The sequence below is a fragment of the Aquila chrysaetos genome, chromosome 15 (assembly GCF_900496995.4).
Source record: "Aquila chrysaetos chrysaetos chromosome 15, bAquChr1.4, whole genome shotgun sequence".
NCBI classification, from domain to species: domain Eukaryota; kingdom Metazoa; phylum Chordata; class Aves; order Accipitriformes; family Accipitridae; genus Aquila; species Aquila chrysaetos.
Window position 1 is genome coordinate 8,010,935 of NC_044018.1, and position 19,040 is coordinate 8,029,974.

Here is a 19,040-nt window from a genome sequence, read left to right on the forward strand (position 1 = left end):
ATAAAGTATAAATCAGCCCAAGATGCAGAACGTGTATAGTTAAGTCTTACATCTTCAACCATAGTGATTATATTGATAATTTGTAAACCTCTGCCCAGGTCTAATTTATTCACATTATTTTTTTTATGCAAACAGCAAGCGACACAAGTTACATCAAAGCAGAAAGGAGCTGCTGGCAAAACAAGAACTACAAAAAGATGCTGAGGATGGGATTCAGTTACCTGTACATAAGCTTCTAATGCCATCTTAGACAGTCTAGGGACTATCTAGGGATCATCTCTTTGTTGCCAGCTGCCACTCCAGAATGGCACTACTTTTCTGTAAGTCCTATGCCGTGTCTGCCAGCCCAGTGTGGCTGTCTCAGATATCCTAGGGCGTTGAAAATAGTAATGATTGCTTATATTTAAGTAATGAATCCCACCCTGACAATTTATGTTCAGCGATATGCGAGCTCTGTCCAAGCTAACCCCAGAAAAGGATGCGCTGAGGAGGCAAGAATGGAGACACCCAAGGTAGTCCATCTGAACCAGCTCTGGTCCTGAAACAATACAGCCGAACCAAACTGGCGTATCCTCACACAGCCCCACTGTGTTACATGAGTTTATTGGTTGGGTCTTTGTCAACTCAAGGATCTTTGCATGATGCTATGTTACATATTGTAGAAACTGCAGAGTTTAGGGAAGCGGGAAAACTTTGGCTTCCTCTTCGCATTTTGGCTATAAGATGAGGGAGCAGTACTTAGATACAGGTGGCTGGGAAGACAAAGAAAGAAATCAATATATATTTGTAGCTATGAAATCTGTCCCAGTAAAATGAACACTAATCAGCTGTCTTTGTTTCTGAAATATTTTGCTTTTTTTAAAATCTAACATTTCTTCATTCTCTTGTAACTACTAACAGAACAGAGCATGATTTCCCTTTTCTACTTTCCTTTCAGAGACACTTAGGATCTTGTATCTTTGAAAGATGCTGTCCATCAGAGATTGCAATCTGCCTTGTACAGTCCTCAGGTATGTTTAAATCTTCTTTTATCCTTCAAAGGCTGGCTGAAAGAAGTGTCAGGTCATTATTTCAGGCTGTAGCTTAATACTTAGGCTTAATAGTGTGTGATCTCTCCCCAGCCTTCACCAAAGACCTTCATTCAGTGAAGGTCAAGGTATTAGAGTGTTATTTTTAAATATACTCCCAGCAGTGAAGAGTTAAAAATAGACTTCTACGAAAACGCACAGTAATTGGTTAAACCTTGTTAGCCATCACATGAAGATGATAACTCCTCCCAGGAAAAGACATAGCAAAAGCAGCTTTGACATGGATTTATACTTAGTGGAGCAGCTGCAGGCTTACTGGGAAGGAGTTCACAATATAGGCTCTTGGATTATTAGCAGAAAAACCAGCTTGATTCTGGAAAGGAAGGGAAGGAGATACAAAAAAAAATTTTCCTCACTGTGATCTGCAAGTGAATTCCATGGATTCTCTAGTTTGGAACAACCACCAGTAGACAGAAAGCTTAAAAAGATGGAGCTGGGAAAGGCAAAGCTGCTGAGGACCGGCCTCAATGCTTTATATCAGGCCATCCACCCTGTGCATGGAATTGCCTGGACAGATGGGAAGCAAGTGATACTGACTGCTTTATACTATCATAATGGAGAGCTAAAGTTCGGAGACTCAAGTGTTGTTGGTCAATTTGAACATGTTCATGGGCTTTACTGGGGCCCATGTTGCTCTACAGACACCCCAGCTCTGCTTGCTGTTCAGCATAAAAAGCATGTTAGTGTTTGGCAGCTGGGCTACAGCACTGCGGAGAAGAACAAACCCTTGATTTCTCAGACCTGTGAGGTTGGTGAGCCATTTCCACTGCTTTCTCAGGGCTGTGTCTGGCATCCAAAGAAGGAGGTCTTGGCTGTGCTTACAAAAAGAGATGCTTCAGTCTTGCATGCTGTTCGTACTGACAATACTAGAGTTAAGGCAGATATCAAAAGCAGTGGGCTTATCCACTGTGCCTGCTGGACTAAGGATGGTAATCGTTTAGTAGTTGCTATAGGCAGTGCCCTGCATTCCTACATATGGGATGATGCTCAGAAAACTCTAAATACCTGCTCCTTTTGCCCAGTCTTTGACGTGGGAGGTTATATCTGTGCTATAGAAGCCACGCTGGATTTCCAAATTGCTGTAGCTACTGAGCTTCCTTTAGATAATATCTGTGGTTTGAATGCGGGCATTGCATTTGATATGCCATCTGGTACAGAAACTGGTTCTTTAATCTCACAGTCTCCTCTGGTGCTTGGTGATGAGGAATACTCCATGGACCGGCGAAGAAAGTCCACAGATTCAGATAGATCCGGTGTTGATTCAGTTGCTTCTTCTTCGTCAGGTCCTGTGGATTTAACCCATATCCTTGCAAACCACCGTCAGTCTGATCCCGGTCCTCTTATTACTCTGAAACGCAAAGACTCTGCAGCAACAAATGGTCAAGATTCTTCTCACATGATTTTGGTGACTTTTGAGAGGAAGGTAACCACCACCAGAAAAGTCACCATCCCAGGTATTCTGGTTCCTGATATAATGGCTTTTGACCTTAGAGCTCAGATTGTGGCAGTAGCCTCTAATACTTCTAACATTGTTTTGGTGTATTCAGTAACCTCTTCCTGCATGCCTCATATTCAACAAATCCAGCTGGAAAAGAATGAAAGACCAAAGGGCCTATGCTTTTTGACAGCTAAACTCCTATTGATTCTGATTGGCAAGCAAAAGTTCCCTGAGCCTAGTCTCATTCCATCTTCAAGTTCAGACAGGTATGTAATGCGTCTGATGATCAAAGAATTGATGCTGGAAGAAGATCCCTCAGCATTGCCCGAGACTAAGCAGAATAAGTTTTATAACTTTGAATCCTCTGTTAATATACCTGGAAAAAGAAAGTTCTTTGAAAATCTTGCTACAGAAGACCAAGCTCAAAGCAAGGAGCTGTTAATACCAAGAAGCACAGTTATTCAATCTCCTAGTGGCAGAAGAAGACTCATCGAAGAAGTAAAGAGCCCTAGTTATGAGCAGAGCTCTTCATCAAGTGTGAGTGACCTGGATGAAAAAAGGCTCCCAGGTGACCCCTCGGTGGCCTTGGAAACATTGGATGCTGAACCTACCAATCGTTCAGTGTCTCTTCTTGGTTTTGGAACACCTGCCAGGCTTTCCAGCAGACCAACTTCCCCTAAAGTGCAGTTCAATGTGATCCAAGAAACATCAAATTCTCCTAAAAACAACAATTTGCCAAGTGAAAGAGGAATGAGTCACATATCTAGAAATTTAGAGAGACTTTGTGGCAGCTTCAATGAGTTACAATTGAGTCTTTCTGAAATAACGGACTTCGCTAAAAATGGGAGGAGGATATCTTTAGCCTATCCATGCTCACAGGAACCACCTGTCGTTCATATCACTTACCAGGTAACTTTTTTGTCAGCTTAAAAATATTGTGATAGGACACTGAATTTTTAAAAAATCTTGTATTTATTTAGCTTTAAATCAAGAGGGTGCAGTTTAATCTTATCAACCCATGAGAAATGTAACCTGAGTTTGGCATCAAGCTTAATCTAAAATGGTATTATAATTTGTCACTGAAACAATAACTCAGGATGATGTGGGTAACTTAGAGGATACTTCATGTGGGAGATTTGTGTCTGTTCGTTCTTTGATTATGCACAACTGTCTTGGATACTAGCTGATTTTGCGTGTATCTATCAAAGACAGAGAACAGAGCCAAACAGTTGTTAATGTACAAAAGGTTTATATGTTAGTTTAGTGTAAGGATGAGCCTATGAGTACAGTGGTACTGTAACCCACCAGAAACATAATCAATTCAAACCCATGGTCAAATCCAAAGTTTGAAGATAGACTCTCATGAAGACTGAAACAAAGTATTGAATCTCAGTTTATGGAAAATTCAGATAGGCATGACATGAAGTTGGCTTATTTCTACTTTAATTTCTCATCACTAATCTTCACAGAGCTGGACAAACTCAATTTATGAAACATATTACCACTTCAAATTTTCTGAAGAAAAAAAAAATTTAAAAAAATCTGTCAATATGTAATTATCATTTCATTAAATAAATAGATGAATGTCAAATCATCATGTTCCTATCCCACCCTTGTTTTGGCAAAATTCGTACTGGCTTCAACAAGAATTTCAGCTAAGGAAGGTAGGTTGTGTAATTATTTCTGGCTATTATTCTTAGTATTATTCATAGTAAAACTAACATTATACTGATAATATTTTTGGTCATGCTGATGCTAGTGGTATTGCTGCTAAAACTGGGGTCCCTTTCAGGATGTAGATGGCAATTGTAAATGCATTCGTATCTACTGCAACATAAGCAGCATTATAGCAAAGTAATACATTACACTGTGATGATGCTGAAGTATGTACTTCTCAAACAAATTTGACTTCCTTTTACTTTAAAGGAATCCATACAGACATCAAAGTACCCCCCCCCTTAAACACTCATTAAGGGAATGGTGACTCAATTCAATCATATTCATTACTTTTTAGCAATTGTTTACTTGGCATTTAAGCAGATTCTAGTATGTTAGGTACTCTGGATCAAAGCAAAGCTTTCAATCTGTATTAGTCAATTTAACTTGACGATGTTATACAAATTCTGGTGAAAAAAGCAACATGTCTCTTTTAAATAATTTAGGATTTTATTTGCCAAGAAGAAAGCCCTTCTGTTCTCCAGCAAATTAATTCTGATTTCTTAACATAAATCAACTTATTTATTTAGCAAGCAGCCCTATCTCTTGGATTCGATTGGATTAACCTTTCTAAAGAGAAGTTTTGTTTGTGACATGTAACATTAATCTAAGATCTGAAGTCACTGTGCATGTTTGCTTGCACAAGCAGCAAGAATTAATTATCCCGTTTTTTCCTTTGGAAGCAAAAAAAATATTAGTGCTTCTAAAATACTGCTAGACTAACTAACTACATTTAGAAAGGAAGACTCTTATTTATATGAACAGGTTAGTTTCACATTGAACCAGCAGAACGCACCGCCAGTACTGCATTATAATGACTCAGAAAAAGTGCCACTTCATGTCTTTCTGACACACATAGCTTTTTTGTGTAAGTCTCAGCTAATGCCTTGCATAGTTCAGCCCCTCTTCTGAAACCTAACAGGATCACAGCATGATGCCAAAAAATAATGAAAAATAGACTGATGGCAAAAAGGCCTCCAGACAGACAGGGAAATATTTGCTTCATAGGCAGCTAATAATTTTCTCAGAAAATAGTTGTTTTGATTAGTTTGGATTCAGACATCTGAACTTTGTTCCTCCTTCAGGAGTTGATTAGCACTCTGTGAGCTCAGAGACCAGCTGGGCTGTGTGTTCCAGCCAGGCTCTGTGTTCACAGTGCGAAAAGGCAGGAAATAGCTTTATTGCCTTATGATATAAATATCAGCCTGTGGAAAACATTCTAAGCTTTAGGAACACTGCAGTCCAGTCAATAATATGGCCATTACCTTTCAGCTTTTTGTGTCAAGTGCATGTCTTCTTAAGTGTTTGTATAATCCCCAGCACAGCAGAGGCTCAATCTTGATTGAGAAATCTATTGTACTATAAAATATCATGATCAGTACTGCATAATCATATTTATGCATTAAAAACATGAGAGGAAAGTTTAAAACATAGTAGATAAAAATGTAGCAATAATTATGGCCAATTACACTGTTGTGCAGAAGCATTATTGACATTTATGTATGTTTCCAGGTCTGCTCAGAAAACCGTAATATAAACCAGAATGTGTATTACTTAATAATTCATAATGTCTGCTCACTAAATAGTCTTCAAAATCTTTGTTTATTCTGTTAGTGCTTGCCTACCTATAACTCCTCTGAAGTCACATCCATGCAGTACTACCAGCATTTATATTCTTTGTAGCTCATAGCCATAAAAGAAAAACATGATCACTCACACTTTGGAAATGTCACTGCACTATCACTTGTGTAATAGCATTCAGCCACCAGAGGTGACTTGATCATTCAACCCTGAAAAGCAAATATTATTGCTCTTTCATCACATACAGACTTGTGATTCAGGATAGTGTGGGAGGGCAGACAGGCAAATGCAATAAGAGGATATTATTTAAAAAGAAAAAAAAAAAAGAAGAGATGAGGATCTGTCACAGATTTGTTTCTGTTTCATTTTGCAAAAAGATACTTTTATCACCCTTTTCCCCCAGAAAAGAAACAGCTGCAGAATATTTAAACTAGCCTCATTCAAAAGCTAATTACAGTGGAAATAAAGCCAATCTGGATTTGAAATTAATGGCATTTAGGCAAACCTCTCCAGGAGAATAAGATTCATCTTAATCTGAGGAATATCTTAAAACTCCTGCATCTTGCTCACAAGCAGTATTATGTCAAAAGTGTATATAACTGAGAGCATATATTGCATAACTAAACAGGAAATAAATATCTTTTCAGCAATTAGTCATGATGATTTCCTTTTCTTAGCGCTCACCAATAATTATATACAAGTCAATTTGTACTTTTATAGCATCTTCATACAATTTACTACGGGAAACTTTATTGCCAAGGTCAGCTATAAAATAAACATTTTTTTACACAGAGCTGAGAGATTAATAGAAAGGATCCAAACATATGGCAATAAAGTTCTTCTGATAGAAATACATGAAGTAGAGATAAAGAAGCGGGGTATAAGGGTGGCACAGTAAAATGAGCAAAGACCAGGCTGCAATGATCAGCCGTAATAAGACCATGAACCTTTCTGAAATCCAAAGGGCAATTGTGACTCGGGTTGAGCAATAGAGAGAAAGTCATGAAAATGATGGAAGAGGAAGGTGATATGACTGCTCCCTGGAGTAAGAAACTAGTCAGCCATCCTGAAGTTTAGAAGGAAGAGATTTAGGATGACTGTAAAAGACAGACCTGCAGTAGTCAAGAGAAGGTGTGATTAATGCATGGATAACGTTTTGAGCAAAGGTTGAGGAATTCGTTAAGAACAAATTCTGACAACAATGTTCTGAAACTGATCAATAGCAGACAAGCAGGGTTTGTAGAGGAGACACAATATCTTTTATTAGAACAGATGATTTGTTTGTTGGATACATAGACGCAACAGAAAAGGAATATGTAATGTTAAAAACAAATCCAAGTTTTCGTACTGTGCAAAGAAAGTAAAGATCTGAGTTAAAAAAAAACCTCACTCAAAACATAAAGATCATGGAAGCACAAGCATGAGGACAAAGGGTGTATCTTAGATGACAATATACCTGAAACAGTGGTTGCAGAACTATTGACAGGGAGCCAAGAGTAGAGAAATGCTAGCATCATATCATCTGAAATGCTGATGTGCACTATAAATGCAAACTGCACTGGGATTTAAGCACCCCTGAGCGACTCAGATCTCTTCCAACATAAACATTTTACAGGCTTATACTTCTCTGACAGGTTAATTAGGGTCACAATTGGAATGTCCCACATAAGGGCAAGAAAGATATTAAGATCTCCACCAAAATAAAATCAGGATCCATCAAAAATCAAACAGGAATCACAGCAACAGTAGAAATCATGACAGGAAGGGGGAGCAGTGCAGGCAGCCAAACCTCATTAATACTACCTGTGGCAATGCTGCACAAGGCTTAATGAGACACAGTACTTTGAATGTCAAAAATCATAGTTCTCATTCCTCTTCAGTGCTCTTCCTTAGCCATCTAACTCTTTTCATTGTCTTCTGGGCCAGAATGCCCATGTCTATTTAATGTACTATTTTGTTCTCATCCCACACAGTGAATGTGGGGGCAAGGCAAAAGCAAGCTGAGTAATGGGTACTAAGGTATCAAAACTGAAATTACCACTGAAGCACAACACTAAGAGCTGAAATCAAGGGTTTAAGAAAAAGAAAACCAATTTCCAGGCAACTACAGCACTATTCATCTTACAACACAGAGATGTGACTGACTAACCTGATACCTTTCCTTTATAAAAGAACAGATTATCAACACAAAGGATATGAAGAATATTTAAAATACCTGTAATTCAGTACAGTACTTGAAATCATGCCACAGGGGAAATTATTTGTTCAGCAGCAGAGAATAGGGATTAATAGAAGAAATTTAAGATGGTTAAGGAATTAGCTGGAAGGAAGTTAGTAAATGCTTATAGTAATATAAAAGAAAATGGAAGAAATTTACTAGTGGATTTTCTCATGATTGATCTTCAGGCTAATCTAAAAGTTTCATTAATGATCTGATGAGATATGCTAATAAAATCTGCATATGGCATAAAGTCAGTAGTATTTTCAATAGAGGATCAGGATTTTGCATCTGTAATTTGATGACCTTAGCATCTAGAATAAAAAAAATGGATTGAAATGAACTAATATGAAAGGCACAGTGATACATTCCAGGATTAACAGAAGGAATTTCTGCTAAAAACTGAATATTCCTTAGCTGGGAACAACCAAGGATGACAAAAGCTTGCACATGTTAAGTGACTACAAGATGACTATGAATCAAAAATGTGATACATTTATGAAAGGAGCAAAGGCAGTTTGTGGGTCCATTAGTGAGGTACATCCAGTAAGTAATGCAATACTGGGCAACACAGCTGTGAGGCCTCATCTGGAAAACATTTTACATTTCTAGACATCCATGTGCAAGAAAGACACATTCAGACTGCAATCAATCACTACCCAGTGTTAGTAAAAACAATTCTGATTGGTAGCATATTCTTATTTACCTCACTGTTTCATCAGTCATTGAATTCAAGTTCATGAAGATGATCTTAGCGTCCAGGCAAGTGTAAGCAGTGCATTAGGAAATACAAGATCAATAGTGGAAAAGGTCAAGAGGCAGAACTAGCTGACTGCTCAGTGGGGTTTAAAAAAGTGGTAAAAGACGCATTTATTTTTTGTGCAGACATACAGTGTATAACATCTAATCCAGGAACCCTTTTTGCCTTAGTAAATTATTTTCTTCTTGGGGATATTTGCATTCCAAAACATGAGTTTTGAAAAACAGTTTGGCAACGCTGTGATGGGCTGGCTGCTGCCCAGAAGACCCTTTATAGGCTATAAAATCTGATCAAGGGGCAGGCTGACACAGATGAAGGAAAACAATTCTTGAATTGATGGTTTCTTTCTGTTGGATTTTTGTTGAGGGAGAGTTGGACTTGACATACTACAGGAAGTTGGCTAAAGAAACTTAATCTGAAAATATCCACTCATGTATGTGGAAATATATTTGTTTTTTCTGTGATTAATATGTTCTTAGCCTACCAATGAACTTTGGTTTAGGATAAAACAACTAACATTCAGGGATTTTAATCTGAGAATTGCAAGTTCTTTGGCTTCTGTTGGAGATAAATAGCAGCACAGCTGAACCAGATAGATACAAATTTTGGGAAGCGGTGGATTAAATCTAGATATGACTAGAAAATTGTCTTTATGTTAAGGCATGAAAATGGGAAGTACTAAGGTGAGATTTTAGTTGTATTTCTAACTCTGTCAGAAATTACTTCCATGACCTTGAGTAAATCTCTTTTAATCTTCCTGTGTAATGGTTTGATCATCTATAAAAAGGGAATACTAACAGTTACCTACCTCTCAAGAAGGCATGCGATTAAATCAGTTAATCTATGATATGACGTCTGTGACCATATTCCTCAAAGATAAGGCATGTTATCATCACTTAAGCTAACCATTAAACAAAAAAGGCTAAATAACTGGAAGCTTAAAACAGAGAAAGATTCTTGACCTGACAGAATTTGCCAGCAGACAAAAATGAATGTAAAGATGATTAAGTTTATCATTATAAACAGAAGTATATGACAAAGACAGAATAGCTAATACAAATGCTCACAAATGATGAAAGACAAACAACTCTGAAACTTAAGCTTTGAGGTCTGTACTTGAAAAACTGGTTAGGATACAAAATAGATGCCATGTAGTTTTGTATATACAAAAATGTCTTCCACTTCCAATGGCTGTTCCAATAATAACTTGCAAGACTAAGGAGGAAACATACTGGAACGAAGTCATCCTTAGTATACATTTCCATTCAGCTGATTTCAAGTCAACAGAGGCAGAGCTAGATTGTTTTCTGATTATTCTTGAGTTGAAGCATATCTACATGAAAAAATGAACCACTCGGGTCAAGGCAATGTGCCTGTCTCATCTACAGTCCACCTTTTTCTGTAATTCATTAACTGAAGTACAAGTTTGAATAAACTCTGCTATTTCAACCTGAATGCAGGAAAACGAAGTAGTTCTTAGATGTGCTAATCCACAATACGCAGCAATGAAAAGCTTTCCACAAATACCTGTACAGGCAAATAGCATCTCTGCAATGTAAATGCAAAGCACATGCTCACTGCTGAACATTCAGCCCATTGAGTTTTAAGTGTATTTAGGTTCAATAGAACATAGTATTATATAATTTGAAGAGACCTAAAAATGACAAAGAAGTTGTGTTATATAGTTATAGCTGTAATAAAAAGTTACTATAGGTTTATGACTAAGAAAATGATACTTTGATGCATTCCTTAGGTATTTCCCTTTTAATTACAAAGCAACAAATTTCTGGCTGTTTTGAATGGGGAAGGAGATGAAAAGACCTCTGAAAGTTGGAAAGTTTAGGTTTTAACAGAAAGATATTTTTACAGTTCTTACATCTTCAATCAATCATAATACATAAATAAATAGCCATCAGCCACAGACTATCTGCATAGCCAATTTATGATAGAGTGGGGAAAAAATACTTCTGCAACAGTTGGTAGACATTCTGATTTACAGAATCCAATGTGGTTGCATGACAGCATACATACTATGTACAGAAAAATGAAAATGATTGAGTTAGAAAGAGTGTTACAGAGCAAAAAAAGCACATGTTCACTGAGAGAGCGACTGAGTCAAAAGACAGCACAATTAGAAATGAAGACAAGCATTAAAAGAGACGTTTGTTTAGTCAAAGGTTAGATTACTATGCACAGAAATAGAAGACGCAGTTGTGAATTCATTCAACTGTAAGTTTCATATTAGCAAGAAAGAGTCAAGGGTATGAAGTAGACACTGACAGGGTAGGACTAGAACAGGAGTTATGATACATGACATCTTTTCAACCCATTCTAAAATGTTAACTTGGATCCCTTCTGAATGTACAAACCAGAAAGGTCTAGCAAATGGGATACATAGACTGGTTCATTCAAATATGTTAAATCTGGGGGTATTGCAAACATAAGGGATGCCAAAAGAAAAAAAACACACCATAACACATGGGAACTACACAGGTGGAAAGTATGGAGAGGGAAGAAGAAAATTAAATTCACAGGACAAAGTATAGCAAGATTATTTAGAAGAAAATGTCCAATTCACCTATATTTTTTAATAGCATTGAGTCACTGGAAAATTTTTAATGTTAAAATGACTTTCAAATGATAGCAGATAGGAAAATGTAAATGCAAATATATATCCACTCCATAACCATATTAGCTCAACTATTTTGCGGCCCTTGCACTTTGCAGTAATCAGAATGATGGAACACAAAGGTGTCGATTCTCAAGGCCAGCTAAACTTCATGAAGCACGAATATGCCACCTTTATATTCAGGTGTGTTCTTTTAGCGAATGCCAGAGCAAATTCCAGGGCTGTAAACCCATACATTCCCTCTCTCTCAAAGAAAGTCACAGGATTCCCAAGCTACCTTGCTACAACAGCTTTTCAGAGAGACTGTTGCTATGTCCAACTGTCTGCAATTCTCTCTGTGCCAGAACTGAGGTCATTTTACTGGGGTGGAATAGCTGACCAATGACTATCAAAACCACCCACGCGTACAACTGAAACTGAGCACAGTACTCATTTGCTCTGGTAGCATCTTGGACAACTTTATTCCAGGCATGATATATTCCCTTCCACTGAATTGACTCTTCAGGCAGAAAGGCCCAACGGACACATATACACATGACCTAATACATGATATATACAGGGCTGACGCAGTTTTGCGCTGCATAAGCACACAAAACAAAAAGCAAAGATGCATATTCCTCTTCACATGGGACTATGAGATTGTGCTTAGAATTGCACTGCTTGATGGTGTCATCTATAAATTGTAGCAAAGACAGACAAAGAAAAAGCAAAATGACTAAAGAACTGAAAGGAGTAAGAGCAGAGGAACAGTTAAAAGAACCCAGGCACAATGTATAAACCTTTAACAAGATCTTTTCTTTTACATGTATGTATTTGAAGAGAAGTTTTTCAAATGGAGCAGTTACTGAAGAAACAAAAGATGTTCTCCTCTGCGATGGCAAGATCCATTTGAATTTAGTCCAGCAGCTGTTTGATCTGCCTGTTATTGAAATGAAACACGGTATGTTCTTTTTATTTCTGGTATCTGGTTTCACCTGAGATTTTTAGCATAAAAGAGGCATTTGTGGTAGAATAATTACCCCACTGCGGTAAACTGAGAGAGCTAACTTCTTTCGATAAGTATGTGTTTTCCTTTGTTTGAAACACAGCAGAGTGTCTGTTGAAATCACTTAAATGCTAAGTAACTGCAGAACTACCTATCACCAGAGTAATATGTTAGATGTCTCTACAGAGGAAGGCTGAGAAAATAATCAGTACCTGGAAATAGAAGTGCTTCCTTGAGACCTTTTGGCATTTTGCTTTGCCCATCTTTACAAGCATGTCCCAGACTTGACAATAGAGAGTAGGCTGGAGAAAAAGTCATTCTCAGAATATGATATATATATGTATCATGTAGCATTTGGGATTATTTTAATGTAAGATAAACAATGAAGCTCAATGTTCTAATTTGCCAGTCTCACATTTCTACCACCCACCACTGATTAACTTGTAAGGACAGAAGCAGCTAGGGAAATCCTAGCCCCAGGCTGGTCTCTGAATTACCTTGTCCCTGCCTGTTTCTGTATGCTACCTTCTCAGCAACATACATACCATTATTTTTTAGCCATTTCTCTATAATGCTTCTGATGGCTTTTCTCTTCACAGTCTAAGTATATTATGATCTTAAAGTACACAGTAGTTGGCTATAATTATGATCTCCTTGCATGGTTTCCACACTGACAGATCCATAAATTACTCTCTGTCTTACCCCTTGTCTTAGCCCCTGACAGGCTGAGACATATTGGCTTAATCGGTATACTCTGCTTTATGAGAAATTAATTCAACTGTTGGTGAAATTAAAAAGAAAAGGAAAGTACTAATGTGAACTATAGCTTTCTAAATAATGATGGTTACATACCAGACTGCTATATAATAGGCTTATCAATGAAAAAGTAACCAGGCCTGGGGTGTTACTGGTGCTGGCACCAAGGACAGTGCGAAAAAGAGATGTAAAATATGCACCATGCTGCCATTCATATTCTGCTTATCCCCTTGTTGTTGATGAGACCACGAGAATGAAGAAAAGGGGCTACAAATACAACACAGACCATTGGACCACTTCCTTTTTCCCCTGGCTTACAGCAGTTTCTGAAAGCTGTTCCAGAAGATAAGGATATGCAGGTTTCATATTTTTGTCAGCAATCTCACTTGACTGTGCAGTGCAGTGGAGGCGTATATGAAAAAACTCTACTTACTGTTGAGGCCCGAGCTATTTCCCAGCAGGCTTCTGCAATAACACAATGCAACTTTGCAGGGCAAGGAGGATACCTTTTTTGGCCTGTACTTTCAGCTCTTGATTTTGGAAACAAATGCCCATAATGAAAAAAGAGGTTTAGAATTCAGTATGAAAATAATAAATAAGGGGCCTGAGAAAACTATTTTCAGCTCTATAGAACAGTTGAATATTTAATATTTAATTAGCGGAACACCAGTCCTCAATTTCATGCATTAGACTTCAGAGATATCAAAAAGACAATGTCTTAGAATCATCCTAACGTGTCCCTCTTTCTGTCCAATGTGGTGCTCAGCTTTTCTGAAACTGAGTCTGTTTCTTAACAGCAAAAAGAACAACAGAAACAAGAATCTTTCTAAAACTCACCAAAATCCTGCAAAATTATCAGGTTTGGGGCAGAAGTAGTTATGTAGCTCTTTATTCAGTTCTGACCAGTACAGGTTTATATTCCTAAATCTTTCCTTTCCCACAAGGCATGAATATTAAACGTGATTAAAAATATCACTCCCATCCTTTAATACTATATAATTAAAGGGGATGTAATGAAGAGTGTGTTTGTATTACAGTGACAGCCTGGCATTTTTTACTATGAATAAACACTTAAACTTGAATATATTGGTGGAAAAAAGTTCACAGCTGTAGGCCAAATGCACAACCACGGCAAGGCTATTAAGATCATCAGAGTTAGACTAGCAATGGACTTCGCCTCATCGTTTGCACTTTAAGCCCAGGACTGTAATATCATTACCTGTACTAAATATAGCCTGTCATATCGTGCCCTGGTATTAGCACACAGAAGTCTCTCTTTTCAGCAGGTCATCATCGTAATAATTGTGCACAAGGTTTTTCCACCATGGAAATATTTTGTGGGATACGCTTCAAAGCAAGTGTTATCAATGACACAGAGAATTTCAAACATTTCAATGGATGAAAATAAAAAGTCCCAAGAGTTTGACAGAAGAGTATGCTTTATCAATTTGACCAACAACATAACTATTGATTTGGACAGCAGAATTTCCACTTTCAGGCTCACTGCTTATGGAATCTGAAGTCTGTCCAGAATTAGAAAGAAAGTATTAAGAGTAGAAGATTAAAGATTCATGGTTTGGAATGACAATCTTCTTATGATGTAACAGGTGACATGACAACGTGCAATAGTGTAGCAGCCTGGAAAAGTACTTTGTTAATAGTATAAGGAAAGGAGGGGACATTTGCCTTGTCCAGGAACATGCTTCATTATGACTGACAAAAATTAAGCATGGTTCTTCTGGATTTTCTACACTTCCTTTTTTCACTTCCTTTTCAAAACACAGTTTTATCTGCCAAAATTAAAAATACCAACAACAGAACATAACAGGGCTTTCTCTACCTCAGAACCCAGCTAATGCCCCTGGTCAGTAATGACAGGATATATACTCTAAGAAAAACATGTGATACAAGGGCTCCCACAATGCTTTTTAGTTGCCACAGATTTTTTTGCTTTTTCATAAAATGTCAAACTGAAAAAAAGACAAATAGAGAATTCACTATTTTCTATAAGAACTGCAATAACCAGTCCAAAAGGAAACAGATTAATCACTAGAAAACATATATATGGTATACATAGCTTCAATGTCAAGCTGATTTGCAAAGGGAAGTAAACAGCAAAGAGGAGGTAGGTTTATTTTCTGCTTCTATGCAATACAGAAAGTGAACCTGAACAATTTTGATCTTTGTTTTTTAATCTTGCCTCTTTTTTTTTTCCAGAAAAAAAAAAAAGGATTAAAAATGTCATTCAGATTTTGTTCATTCTCTTCTTTATGAGAAGATTTGATAAATAATTAAAGGACAAGAAATTTTATTATATCAGCTTTTGTAAATCATCTCTTGTAAATCATGGTATCTTTTGTAAATCATCTTCAAGGTGTAACTTCCTTCCATTTGCTATACAAATTTGAAAACATACTGAACAATCTTGGTTTGACAGTAAAGGAGATGGAAACCCCTACTTCCTTCTAGAACAAATACAGCACAATCATTTTCTGTGCCAACTTTTTCAGTTTTTATGATCTCTTCATCATTTGGGTAGAGCAGATGAGCAAAAAGGATAAGCAGAAGTAGATGTCACTAGAACAAAAGTCAGCATGGAAAGGCTGCCTGAGCTTTCAGAAAATGGAGATACTTAGAGTTTATCAGAACTAGAAAAGATGCACCTTGTTTTTCAACTTAATTTAAATAAGGGACAAAATGCCTCAAACCTTTCCAGACCTTTCTTTTAGCCCCCCTTCGCATTTACACAAAGGTGTGTTTAGCATGGATTGTCAGACCTTAATATCATTAGCGTAATAAGGCTTTAGTGCACAAAAAGAAAACCTGCTCTGCTCGCATGCTGGCTGACTTTTTAAAATGTGCTTGTACATTTTACATAACCAGAGCAGTACACTCATTTTCTTTTTTTCCTTAATTTTTGTAGGCTCTTCTTGGATTGTGCTCACTGCAGACAAGGACGGCTTTGTGCCATTAATATTCAGAGCAACACAAGAGATAATCATAAGGGATGGAAGTGACAGTTCAGAAGTCTGTGGAGGTCACTCCTACAAAAAAAGCATTTCAATGCGACCACCAAGCAGAGTGACATAATTTCTAAACAAAGAACGCTAATGATCTTCTTTTCTAATACAATACAGAGACATTCTGCAGTGTCAGAAACTGAGTGACTAGAAAGCTGTCTTCACTACTTTCAATGTATTTTAACTGTAAAATCTGTGGCAAGGTTACACTATAGCTAAATCCTAGGGTTGGCTGGACCCTCATGATTTCTTCTGAAGGATCAGACCTAGAGAGAAGTTTACCACAGCTGTTGTTATTAATGGCTGCCAGTGGACTGGAGCAGAGAGACTAGCCTCTACTTTAACTGTGGTCAGGATGTTCTTGGAGAAACAATATTATGCTAAAAATCATGCAGTAACAACAAATCTAGCTAATACAGGTGTACAGTCCACACAAAAGCTGAAAAAAAACCCAACCAAAGCACTTTCATATTCATTAAGGAAAACTGGGAAGGGAAAAAAAAAGAAAACTGCTTCAGGCTCTCTTTGCTGTTCCAGTTGGATCCCATGGAAACCTGCAACATTTTCAGAAATGCTTGATTTTTATATGAAAATGTTCAATTACTAAAAAGGCTGCATCACTGTCTCCTGTCAGTGTCTTACACAGAACGTAGATTTATACATGCATACAGAAGAGAAAGAAAAAACCTTGGAAGGTAAATTAAGGATCAGAGACATTGAATGTAAACTTCATTTGGCTAAATGCAGGTGTCTACACTGAACTTGTCATCTAGACTCCTGTATGATCAGTCAAAAAAAGAAAAGCACTTCTACAGCAGATTATTCATGCCCTAACACAGATTTCTAAAACTGATCGTGGTGAACCATCCCTATTAAGTAAGTAAATAAGTGCCTATTCCTTTCCACTAACTGTAAAAGCATGCTAGGGGACTAGTTTAAATACAAACATTTACATTGAGTCAGATGAACCTCACCCTGAGAGACAAGAGGCAATATAGATATATCTGAGAAGCAGGCAGACAGATTCATGGAAGTTAAATTATCATGATTATGGTGAAAAAAATAGGCATAAGGGAAGAACTGAATAAACTCCCTAACTTTTCTTCCTCTAAATGCAAAGAGGTGGGTAAAGTGTAACGAGTAGCCACGTTTTGTGAGGCCTAGCATTTTGTACTGCTGGACAGGCCCCAGCAGAAACCATGGAAAGGCGTGCCCGCTTCTCGCTGTACATTCAGGGAAACATAAAAGGGATGAGACTTATTTAAGCTACTGTTAAGACTTATTTTTCACACTGTGCATTTTGGGTCTTGTTAATACTCCTAGAGAGTCTTTTTTCCCTGCCTGGGAACCACAGCAAGCCTGTTTATAGGGCACAGATACACTAAAATCCAGTTACAATACTTCACCCCATACTAAGGCTGGATCGAGAAGGTAGACCTATGGTCTGAAGACACTTAATGGGTTTGGAAGTTTGGCATTAGTACCATTCCAGTGATGCAGCCAGAAGTCGCATGAGGAACAGTTTCAATTCCTGAAATAAGGAAACAGTTTCAATTCCTTGAATTAAATAATGTCCTTCTCATGCAAGTATCCTCCCAGAGGCAAAGGAATCATAATTCTAAATCACCTATAACCACAGGTGTGCAACATAGCTGGGTATATTTGTACTACCTTGTTTGCAAAGATAATTTTAAGCAGCCTCGAGAAGCATTCCTGTTTGGGAAAAAAAAAATAAATCTGACCATTTAACCATTAAACACATCTATGAGTTTACAGTTACTTGGTTCATTGGATTGCCTGCTACTTTGCATTAAAATTGTGTTCAAAAAGGTATTTGTATTACTACTGCTTTAAAAATTTGGGTGAAGTTGTGCTTTCCTTCACTGAAATCAGCCCAAATCATTGAAATCAAGTAACACAAACGTTCACAGACATAGTATGGTAAGGGAAGACTTTATCAGGTTTCTAAACGACAGCGCATTTCGAAGCAGCAGGTGTTTCTAATCCTGCAAATACACCTGAACAACATTCTTGTGTCTCACAACAGTATCTGGTATTCACAACACCTATGCTATGGCCAAGTAAAATAAAACTTAATTATAACTAACTAGAATGATAGGAGGATATATTTTAGAGGACTGCTTAGGCTCAACTAAAGGAAGAACTAAAAGGGAATTCTTCTCACAAATATTATCTTCTATGGATGGTAGTCCCATAGTTTGGTCCACTTGAAATGAGGCTAATGAAACACAAAAAATATGTTAAATGGAACAGTCCTGCACTCTAAACATATGAACTTGAGGAAAAATGGGATTGCGCCTATCAGGTTGATAACACACCAAGACTTTTGTTTGTACTGTACAGTTTCTTTAAGTTCATTATATACATTATTCACAAAGACTTCCTTGTTGCTAGAGAAATACTCACATTCCACCTTTTGTCATCTTCATGCCTTAGCGCTGTTGCAAGAGCCAGAAGGGGAATTCTGAGAAGGTGAAAATCTTAACTAGCAGAGATCAGTGAGTATCTAGGCACCAAAGATGCCTCAGAACTCAGAATTATCACTAGATATTTCCTTGTCAGTCTGTCATGCTACCATTTTAATTTTTCATGTATTAGTCTTCTATAAGGAGCTTCTTTGAATTGCTATCGAAGTTTGGTTTGGTTTTATTTGGTTTGGTTTGGTTTCATGGTGATAAAGAGAGGCAAATAAACTTTTAGATGACAAAACAATTAGTTTCAGGGAATAACTGGCTGTAAAATTAAAAAAATTAGTTCTGTGATGCTTAATGAACTTCTGGACTTGTTATGTTTTGGTGACATTGTTTTCCCCTGCTGTGTGATTCAAG

General features: G+C 37.4%; 1 protein-coding gene across 1 annotated transcript; it reads left to right on the forward strand.

The window, feature by feature from the left end:
- Positions 1 to 1,318: 1,318 nt before the first annotated feature.
- LOC115351237 (WD repeat and coiled coil containing) lies at positions 1,319 to 18,025 on the forward strand. Its single transcript, XM_030037807.1, has 3 exons — positions 1,319 to 3,435; positions 12,250 to 12,370; positions 16,095 to 18,025. Exons 1-3 carry the CDS (start codon positions 1,516 to 1,518, stop codon positions 16,259 to 16,261), a joined length of 2,208 nt encoding a protein of 735 aa, XP_029893667.1. The 5' UTR covers positions 1,319 to 1,515; the 3' UTR covers positions 16,262 to 18,025.
- The last annotated feature ends 1,015 nt before the right edge of the window (positions 18,026 to 19,040 follow it).